Raw genomic sequence first — 10,811 nt, 5'->3', positions numbered from 1 at the left:
CAAAGTGGATTAATTCTCACAAATGTATAAAACCACATGATCAAACCAGTGTTCTTGGTAATCCGGGGAGATTTTTGGTATTGATAAAAATGAGTTCAATGGCTGAAAGTTGGATGTTTTAGTCTAAAATCCCACTAACTGTAATACTTTATTTTTTGTTCATGATGTGACGAATCACTAAATGCGAAATTTACATATGACGTGTGCATTTATGATTTATGTTTATTTCTGAGAGATTTTCTTTATAAAAGTCACACATTGTGTATGTAATGCATTTGCTTTATTTGTATAATTTAAGGTAACTCTACTTGTAAGTGTACATTATAAGGCATACAAGCTTTGATTCTGCCTATTTTGTTTTTGTTTTACTTGATTGGGTTTTTTTTTTTCGGAAATGGACAAACTGATTGTGACTGATACAAACAAAACAAAATAAATTAACTAACATTTCCTGTATCAAAGTCCCACCAGTTTTGTTTGTTGGTTTACTGGCCTACTGGACTTTGCAATATTCAATTTAAGTTAAAGTCCACTAAGTCCAGATTGTAGTTACATCATTTATATTATTACTTTTCTATAGTCAGAAATTCAATTGTATTTTTACCATTTTAAACACTAACACAATGATCTAAAAATACGAATTTGTTTTTCTTTAAATGTTAAAATACTGTAAATCAAACCTTTCTGATGAAATCTTCTTCCAGGTAAAAGGCTTATCTCACAAGTAGCTATCAGCCAGGGGAGTGGGGGTACAGTCACCCATTTCCAAGCATTTTCTGTCAATTTGGCATGCAGGTTTCAATATAAACTTTATAAATAATAATCACACACCTCATATCTTCCATGTAGTCTCATTGCTCAGCAGTAAAGCTCAAAACTCCTTCAGTGGTCGCTTCTCACCTGCGAGAATGGCTAAAAGAACTCCACTCATCAGCTTGTGTGAATTTCTCCTAAACTTCAGAATACAAAGCACAATGCAAAGAGGCTTTCATGTGTTACTGAGGTGTCAAGCTGCCGTGCACACACACCTCACTCCCCGCCTCCCCCAAAACACAAGCACAAAGTCAAAAACGTAAAAGTGCAAATTGTTTAATCACAGCCACATTTTTACTTATATACAGTGAAGTTGACCCTTTTAAAATCATAAAATCACTTTTTGTAGTTTTTTTTTCTTCCATTACTTTGCTAATTTAACATTTCTGGCTACTCCACATAGATCCCGATACATTCAACAAAGCAAAAAGAACCTAAAAGAAAAAGATATGCAGCTAGTTGAAAAAAAAAAACCACAATAAATTGTATGATAATAATACAAATGGCACACCACAAGTTGTTGTGTCACATGTGACAAAGCAATCCGAGTCCCGTCAAAAGTTGAGGTTATTTTGTGAATTTCGGGCCCCCCTTTTTTTTATTTTATTTTATTTTTTTTTATTATTAGGGCACCTCATCTTACTACCCCACACTCCACACACAAATCATAAAAATCAGGCACCAAAGAGATTGTCTGCTGAAACATTTACCTTTGTAGATTACATTCATTCACTTGGAAAGGTTTACCTATGTGTACTTTGACACGTAGTTACTTTGCAATCAATGTGCGCTAAAACAGGGGCCCCCAAAAGGTTATTGCCAGTTTGCAGAGTAAACATGCATCTATCACCTTATATTAAAACCACTGATGTGTTGCTGCGTGCCAAGATGTGAAGAAAACACGAGCTTATGTGTTTCTGTGTGCAGTGTGTGTCAATATTCTTGTCAATATCCTCAAACTATCAACAGGAAACTCCTCAAAAGGCACTTAAATAGTGGGAAACTATTCTCTATTTTGTCCTCAATAATACATTTGTGATGGAACATCAGACTGAACGCAAGTGGCAGAAGTATGCTGAGAACATCCGTATCCAGAGTCATACTCCACTGTCGACGTTAAGACGAAGATGCAGCTGCATTCACACAGTTGCAGTCACACAAACACAATCGTTTCCATATTAAGAACGCAAACCGTTCAGTCTGACGGTAGCCTGCCTCAGCATCTGGACAGGGAAGATCCATCTGTGCAAAGGTTTACCCTACTCTGTGCAGCCCAGTGTAAAGTGCACGTCCGATACTCGCCGACAGCTCGTTTTAACATACGCCAGCCATGTTTCATCTTCACTTTGAGGGAAATAAAACCAATTAGTCCAATACTTGATTCCAAATGACAAACAAACCCAAATCAAAGCAATTTCGAAAAGGCACCAGACTTGCACAGAGAGGATGAGTCTTGTTGCAGGGCGCTCCTGTGCTTCAGCTTAAACAAATGTGGAAAGACTGGGTTCCTCAGTTATTAAAGTGTAACGGGGATAAAGCAAAAAGAGGGGAGGGAGGGGGGGTTGCTGAGTGATGAAGTCATTCAGGTAAGCAAGGGAACATCGTCTTCTGATGTGGTGTCTTCAGACAACGGGATAAGCAGCACCTCGTCATCTGAGGAGGACGACGAAGAAGAGAAAGAAGGAGAGTCAGAGAGACGCATAGAGTTGGCGGAGGAGGAAGAAGGCGAGGCCCTGAAAAAGGAAATACTCAGGCCGAGTGTGTGGAAGATTGAGGCCAGAGAGGGGCTGCTAGGGGGGATGGCAACGGGAGGGGAATGGGGAGTGTCCAGGGATGGAGCTGGTGGAGCGTACGGAGGGGGAGGTGGGGAGGCGACAGGTGGCAGAGGCAAAAGAGGAGGCGCAGCTTCCTGCTGCTGCTCCGTCTGAGCCAGCAGGCGAAGTTTCTGAGGAACTGGCAGGTTGCTGGCCTCAACGGCCGACGAGGAGCTCGTTGGAGTGGAGTTAGATGGTTCCTGACCAGAGGGAGCGGCGTTTGACTGCTGCGGACTGGAGCTTGAGGTCTGAGTCGGCCTGGAGGGAGCCCGAGGGATTAGACCCCACCTCCTCATACGGCGAACAGCCCTGCGGACAAACCGGGGCCGGCGTCTGCGGTGCGGGGAGTTGGCGGCGTCCTGACGGAGAAGCTGGAGGATTCCTCTCAGAGAAAGGGACGAGGTCTGACAAGGTGGAAAAATCAAAGAATGGAGAGTGGAAAAGCAATTAAAAGCTGCAGAGACATTCATTCAAGACACTGATGTTGAAGTTGGAAGAATGAGTGAAGGTTTTGTTTTGAACACTAACACCTTCACAAGCTCAGCTGTTTTCACAGAGAAATATGAAAACACTTCTGAGTTAACCTGCATGGTAACAGCACATTTGGTTTACTTTGCTACTTCTGTCCAAAGCCTGCCGGCGGGAATAATAAGAGGGCACAAGTTTAAAACCTACATCAGTACCATGGATTATTTAGTACGGATCAATGCATTCAAGAATCTCCCCGTCTTCAGTTTATAGTAGCTCTGAACTTAACTTTTTATTTCTTTTTTTTAAACTAATCACGTGTGACAATATGCTTTTGTCCAAATTCTTTTTTTGGTTCAACCAGCTTTTTTGGGTGAGGTTCTCAATAAGCCCTTTAAGGGCATCCAACCTCCCCAGCACTGTAATCAATATTATTATTTGCACATATTGTCCATCATTTGAACCTTTTTCCTTCTTTTTTTTTTTTTTATTTTGTTTTCTGTGAATGTTCTACTGTTTCTTTTAAAGTGCAAACTTAAATAATAAATAAATGATGCAGATAATCCTGCTTTCTCACCTCACTGGCGTTTTCTGTGGGGAAATCCTCCACTGGGGGGATGATTCCCTGGGCAATCAGCTGACCATAGGAGGGAGGAGCCTGCTGCTGGATCAACTCTGCTTCCTGGCGACTCATTGGTGCAAACAAGCTGCCACCCCCCCCCCCAAAAAAAATGACACTTTTAGATGCAAGCAGAGAAAGTCAGCTGGCATGTTAAGTTTTCTCTTTGCAGTTTATATTACTGCTCAACCCAATTTCAAAATGATTAACTCTCCAAATCCTCACAGTAGACATTACTTATGGTCACCTAATAGAGATTATGTACTTTTTATGAATACAGCGGCACAGCTCACTCTGACACAAGTTGCATATGAAAACTTCACTTGTTTTTGTCAGAAGAGATGGACTGCAGCATCTATTGACAGATTCTGGCACACAGTCCTGCCAACAACTGAGACCTACAGTTAAAAAACATAAAGTGTACATCTGCTGAGTCATTATCTAAGACTATCAGCACAAATTTCAGGCTGAGGCGTCACTCTTCAAAGCTGCATAAAAGCCTTGTTATGCTGAAACAGGAATGCATTTTTAGCTCAACTTAAATAAGACAGTAATAGTCACCTATACTCTCTGGTCCTGAGCGAGTACAGTTTACATGTGCAGCCCATGGCGATGACCAGCAACAGTCCGCAGACAAGGCTGCCCACTGTTGCCGCTGTGATGACCTTACGGGGCAGCATGACGGTGCAGTTGAGCTCGTCGGTGCCGTCTTTACAATCCATTTGGCCGTCACAGCGCCAGCTCTCTAACACACACCTGCAGAGGAAACAATGGGCCATCTGTTAGTGAAGCATGCAGGTGTACCGCGAGTGAGATTCCACCTCACATGAAAATAATACACATACTGTATGCTATTGTATGCATGTCAAGAGACACAGGACTCTTTCTGTCACAGCAAAAGATAAGAGTTAAGTCAGCTGCTGTGTATTTTGTCAAAATCCAACATCCACAGTAAAAGCAATAAATTAATTTTCTGCTTATTTTCTTAATAATCTGATGTTTTAGTTATAATTTGGTGTAGAACAGCCAAGTTATTAAACACAGTTCAAAACACTGGGCTCCTGGATACAATCATAATGAAAACAAGATTTAGAGTTACTCTAAAAATCTGAAAATAACGCCTTATATAACTACAGCATGTTGAAAATAACCCTAAGTCTTTATGAATAAATTATGGTGCACACATACAGAGCTCATCGTACGTTCCAATTCAAACCTCCACTTGCAGGGCTTATTATTATATCCTTTTATAGATACATCACCAAATGCAGCTGTGTTCCCACTAAGTTAAGACACACCTATCCCTGATTCTTTATTTACACAAATCACAGTTGCCAAACATTTCTATAAAACAATGTGATTTAATTCAAAATAGCAAGTAAAGTTGTCATTTAAATTAATTTTCAAGTTTTTGTCTCTTTATTTGCAAAGGACTTGCACACAAAATACAAGTGTATACGTAAATAAAAAAGAAAAAAGATAAGAAATAAATATAACAAAAAATAAATAAAATAAATAAAATAATAAATAAATAAAAATAAAAATAAAATAAAATAAAAAGAATTGGTAATTTTTTAATACCTTGATTAAGTTTTAAAGGAAAATAGAGCAACTACACAACCTGATTAAAAAAAAAATAAAATGTTGCATCTGCAAACAATATACAGACAACTAAAACAAAATCCTCCATTAGTTACTCTTGATGTATGTAGCAACACCCATAATGTGCACACTGACCTGTCGCTGTCACAATGAAAGGTCCCTGGCTGGCATACAGTGCACTCCCTCTCATCACTGCCATCCACGCACTCCAGCTGATAGTTGCATCTCTCTGTCACCTGGTAACACAGCGGCCTGCCAGGAAAGTGGTTGGACATGATCGCTCTCTGTCCAGACACGCCGCATGCAAACTGATTCGGGCTGCAGCCCCTGCAACCTTGCTCATCCTTCCCAGTCTCAGGACAGTCCCATTTCCCATCACAGCGCTGCTCCTGGGTAAAGCAACCTCCCGCTGCTCCTCCACACCGACCTTCCCATGGAGGACAGTACGTCCCAACGTGGAATGTAGCCTTAAAACCGACACCCATCGAGCCAGCAAGTCGCTCATAGGCTAAAGACAGCACGCCGGTGTGGGACTCAACTTGGACTGACTTGTAATTGGATGCACTGGTGATCTGTTAAAAGTAGAGAGAAGGCACTTTCACCAAAAGGATTTGTTTTCTTTTTTAGGAATAAAAATATAAACTGGTGAAGCATACTCACATTTTTGATAATGTCCCCTTTGCCTTCCTCTCGGTTGTAGACAGTGAGCCTATCCCCAGACCCCAACACCAGCTGCTGTAGGTCCAATCTCAGCGGTCTGGAGTCCTGAGGATCCAGAGTCCAAACACAGAACAGCCTGAGACCCCGCGAGGATGGAGGCGAGAAGGTCCCATAAAAGGTCTGAAGAAGCCCCCCGCAAGGCCACTCAAAGGGAGTGGGTGTCACAACAAGCTCCTTCTGAGTCATAAACTGCTCTTGATTTGGCTGGTCCTTCTCCCTCTCTGGGAACCAAAGATCCCCATAAGTGTACCCCTCAGTTGGTTTAACTAAGCTCGAAGTCTTCTCTGTGATTGGATGTCTCTCTCGGTCCCAATCATTGTTCATTTCTGTATATGATGCAGTTTCAGTTTCTGCGTGGCTGTAATCAATGTCGTTGTCACAGCCCAGCTCATCCGTGCCGATACCTTCACCAAGACACTCGACCTGCCCATTACAGCGCCAGGACAGGGGGAGGCATCGACCCCCGAGGCATTTAAAAGAGGTCTTTGAGCAGTCGCCTGAGTCTGGGTGATATTAAGCAGAAGTGGATGAATTTTTTTTTTGTTGTTTAAATGAAAAGAACTGAAACTTTAAACAAAAGTTCAGTATAAAATTCAGAAAGCAGTGATACTACCGTAGGCATTGTCATACCTCTGGCATAATTCAGCAGAAACGATGACACTGGGAACAGATGCGGGAGAAAATGGTGCACCACTGTAATGTTTCCCCCAGGGAACTCTAATGGCTGTGGCAACTTGGAGCCACACAGAACCAGTGGCTCACCGCCAGCTGATGATTTTATGGACACCCATTCCTTCTTACACCGCACTGAGAACTGAGAGAAGCTGGGAAGGATTTTCAATAAGAAAGAGTATATCAGTAAACAGGCAAACCTTTCTGCAAAAAGAATTAAACTGCCATGAATGAAAGATTATAAAGCACAGTGGATCTGTGTGACCGGAAACCACCAGAAAAAAATCCATTACCCAAATACTTCCAATATGACAAAGCAAAACAAAAAAGCAATAACATTCAAACTATAATCCAGTCACGTTTGTACTGACTTTACCTCGGCCGATATTTATTCCAGCTGATAAAAATGCAATACAAGGAAATAATGCTACTCCGGTGAGCTTTGATAACAATAAAGTGCAAATCTAACCCCTCAGAGTCTGTACCTGAGAACGATGGGTTCTTTTTCTGAACCTTTGATGACCCAGCAGTCATAAGTAAAGCCAAAGCCATAGGACCAGCTGCGGTAAGCAGAACTCCTGATCTCTCCCACTTCACTGTCTATGACCTGAGTTGAATGCCCACAGTGGGCTGAGAAACAAATCAACAAAAAGCAACAAATTATATCAATACATATACAGATTTGAATAGAAATGTACATTTAATTCTGTGAGAGGGGACATTCAAATAAGCAGTACCACTCATTTTGATTAATTTTCTATAAGATCTCACACGTTTAATGGATTAAGATACAATTATTATCATAGTGATTACAATAAGGCTGTAAAATACAAAACAGTGATGCAACACTGAAAAATTCTTTCATGACAGCTGCATATCACATGATTTAATACAAATTAATTAGACTCCTTACTCATGCAGAGGGCAGGCTCAAATTGGCCGCATACTAGAAATGAAATAAGCAAAAAGAAAAAGAGACTGTAAATGTTGTATAATGTGGAATATGCAAACCTTTGGCTGATAAACATTTAAAAACAAGCAACTAAAACATATTCACTGTGTGTAATAACTTACCTGTTATGGAAAAAATGAGAAGTGTGTATAGTTTGTGACTGACTGTCATTGTGGTTGTACTCCTTCTCTGATTGTTTGAAACTGATTAAAAATATGAAGACTCCAGAAGTCTAAAAATATATATCTAATAAATCTCAAATAAGCTCCATTTCAGGAAGCTTCTTTCAGGAAGACTTCGCCTGCAAAGTAAAAGAAAAAAAGATGTGTGAAAAACACGTTAAATCTGCCTGTGGGCCAAAACCTGATAATGAACTCCACCTGACAGCATCAGAGCATTTTGTGAAAGCAAGCCATTGTAATAAAATGCTTTTTTGTTTGTTTTTGTTTTTATGCTTTTGCATAAACTCATAGTTTCTTCCATAATTACAAATCTTAATAATAATAATTTCCTACAAGGTACTGGGAAATATACATTAAAATATCTAATTTATTTGTATGCACTGCTATAGGAAAATGAGAGAAAATAAAAACTAACATTTACTCTGAGGACTCCACTTTGGATCTTTAGTATTCTGCGATGAGTAAAGCCGAAAACAAGATAAATACTTTTCTGATCTCAAGTGATTTGGGGGAATTATGTAGTTTAAGAAAGTGGGGGGACTCACAATGAAGCCACTGTATTTATAAGAAACCTAATACTTTAGGGAGAAGCATTTGATCTACATGCCATGGTGGTCTTTTCAGTTGTCACCCCTCAAACTCATCAACCATAAATAACATTGTGGAGCTGATTTAAAGAATCTAACAAGGCTTTTGCAAATTGAAATTAAATTAAATTACATAAAAAACACTTTAATAATCCCAGAGATCATTTGCAAATTACATGGTAAATAAATAAACATAAAGGATATCAGACAGATATCTCCCATTGATCACTGGTAGAAAATGACAACAATTCTAGTTTTCATTCATGTAAAGTTGAATTAAACTTGTAGTACGAAATATCTGAGTTATGCTCAAATATGACTTTTACCAAACATGGCATTGCTTTCCTCACAAGGTGTCTGTGGTTAATATTATCTTTTCAATGTCAGAAATATAAACAAAAATTAATAAAAAGTACCAAATAGTAAACTTAATCTGTCAAAATCGGTGCCAAGCATTTCTATTTTGACTACATTTTTAAAATTACTTTACAATATTAGAAAGAAAAAAGGAAGAGGGGATATTGTTTAGATTGTACTCGTTATCTCAACCATAAAATCCTTCTTATACCAATAATATAACTTTGCATATACTTGTCGTAACTCTGTTTCTACCATTTTTTTGACAATGTAACTACACGTAAACGTGAACAAGTCGTTTGCTTCTCCAGAGAAACTGAAAATTGATCACTAATAAACTCTTTATCATTTCGATCCCTGTTGTGTGCCACATCAGGAAGTACAACACAATACTTAGGGAGGCTCATTGAATACAAGTTATTTTCGTCCTGTTAACACAACACAGCAGTTTCCTTCCCATAATCTTCTCAACAACAACAACGGCAAAAGCGCTGCCATTTCCGAGACGAAAATCATCCCAAATTAATCCAAATTAAATTTTTTTTTTTATTTATTGTTAAATAAACTCCTGTAATATTGTTTTAGACCACAAAATGGTCTTGTGTTGAGATCAGAAAACGATAGTTTCGCTTTGAAGCAGCTTCTCGCCTCCCAAGTCACAAGAGCTTTAACAGCGCGCTAGCTGCTAACAGCTAGCATCCTCTTTTCCGCCGCTCGTTTACTCGGCTTTCTATGCCGCGACACATCAAGAAAAGACTTAAAAATAGAACATCACATATCGTGGGACACAGAGAAATTTAATAATTTTAACAAAAAGCTTAAATTATGTACTAAAGTCGTTAAAAAAAATGCTGAATGCGATTACGTTACCATGTCAGTCGGCCTTTCTTGATGACAAGTTCTGAGCGACTTCCGCATATTGCAGCTCGCGCATGAGGGGCGGGGCTAGTGACGCAGATTTCCTGTCATTCATAAAAAACATTAATTTTGTGTTTTAATCAAAGGTTAAAATTGTTCTGGAAAAAGCACAATAATGTCGCTGTTTAAATAAGCACCAGCGGTCAATTAGCTGAAATGCAAAGAGTGCAATATTAATTTTTAACACAAGGTGTCAGTGCTGGTTGGCACAAGAATCATATACTCTAAAAGATAAGAGAAGAATAAAATTGTATTTTCATAGAATAAGACGTGGTTTTAAAACCTTTTTTGGACCTCCCAGGTGTTGCAAGTTCAAACAATGACATTTTAAGAAATGTTTACTGTAAACTGACTTAACTGGGTAAACCCCAAATGCCCAACTGCAAGTGAATGCATCATGCAAAGTCCCACAGCCAAACTACCACGTTTCTGATTATATAAATAAATAAATAAAATGTTGCTGATTATAATGCAGCACTCACACGGCATCATCTTGCCAACTGTCTAAATGGGTAATAATACTTGTCTGTACAAACTGATTACATTTTATGAAGTAAAAAGTCATAAAACCACGTGATGTGACAAATGAAGTTAAAAACAGCCAATAATGCTGAAGAACACGGATAAAACTACTGATGTGGTTAAGTTTTTCTTGGTATAAATGTTCAGCAGAGATTAAATCCATAAAATGCAGAATCATCCTCAGTGTACAACTGCTGACTACAAATATATATGTTTTTTGTTTGTTTGTTTGTTTTTAGGTTAAACGACTTTTTGAGTTTAGTATTCTGTTCATGATGTCATAAAATCAGGATGTTTTACAGAAGCTGTCATTTACATGCGCCAGCCTTTTTCTGGTCGTGTGCCTTTGCCTGGTTCCCCCCATCAAAATATCTTTTTAGATCCATATTGTTCAAACACAATGTGTTTTTTTTTTTTTCATAGCAAACTGAAGACTTGTCACCTGTCTATATTTTATTCTTGACTAACTTTTAAATTAATTGTGATGCAACAAAACCACGTTTTTAAAGTCAGCACTGAATTTGTCAAACTTTAACATGTACATCTGCACAAATAAGAAAATATTATCCATGTCCTTTTTGTGTT

General features: G+C 38.9%; 1 protein-coding gene across 1 annotated transcript; it reads right to left on the bottom strand.

Moving 5' to 3' along the window:
* Nucleotides 1-1,079: 1,079 nt before the first annotated feature.
* lrp10 (low density lipoprotein receptor-related protein 10) lies at nt 1,080-9,694 on the bottom strand. Its single transcript, XM_079257997.1, has 10 exons — nt 9,657-9,694; nt 7,783-7,961; nt 7,622-7,654; nt 7,194-7,338; nt 6,667-6,860; nt 5,977-6,539; nt 5,452-5,888; nt 4,276-4,470; nt 3,673-3,802; nt 1,080-3,031 (listed from the first exon to the last, which is right to left on the bottom strand). Exons 2-10 carry the CDS (start codon nt 7,829-7,831, stop codon nt 2,396-2,398), a joined length of 2,382 nt encoding a protein of 793 aa, XP_079114123.1. The 5' UTR covers nt 7,832-7,961; nt 9,657-9,694; the 3' UTR covers nt 1,080-2,395.
* Nucleotides 9,695-10,811: the final 1,117 nt, after the last annotated feature.

This window comes from Telmatherina bonti (genome assembly GCF_933228915.1).
Source record: "Telmatherina bonti genome assembly, chromosome: 18".
NCBI lineage: Eukaryota > Metazoa > Chordata > Actinopteri > Atheriniformes > Telmatherinidae > Telmatherina > Telmatherina bonti.
The sequence above is the reverse complement of the archived record's forward strand: the minus strand, read 5'-3'. Positions and strand labels throughout refer to the sequence as shown.

Excerpts from the sequence above, each read along its gene's own strand:
- lrp10 (XM_079257997.1), bottom strand. The coding sequence starts at position 7,831 with ATGACAGTCAGTCACAAACTATACACACTTCTCATTTTTTCCATAACA. Across the intron at positions 5,889-5,976 it reads AAGGGGACATTATCAAAAAT|ATCACCAGTGCATCCAATTA; the intron begins GTGAGTATGCTT and ends TACTTTTAACAG. Across the intron at positions 3,032-3,672 it reads CCACAGAAAACGCCAGTGAG|ACCTCGTCCCTTTCTCTGAG; the intron begins GTGAGAAAGCAG and ends CCACCTTGTCAG.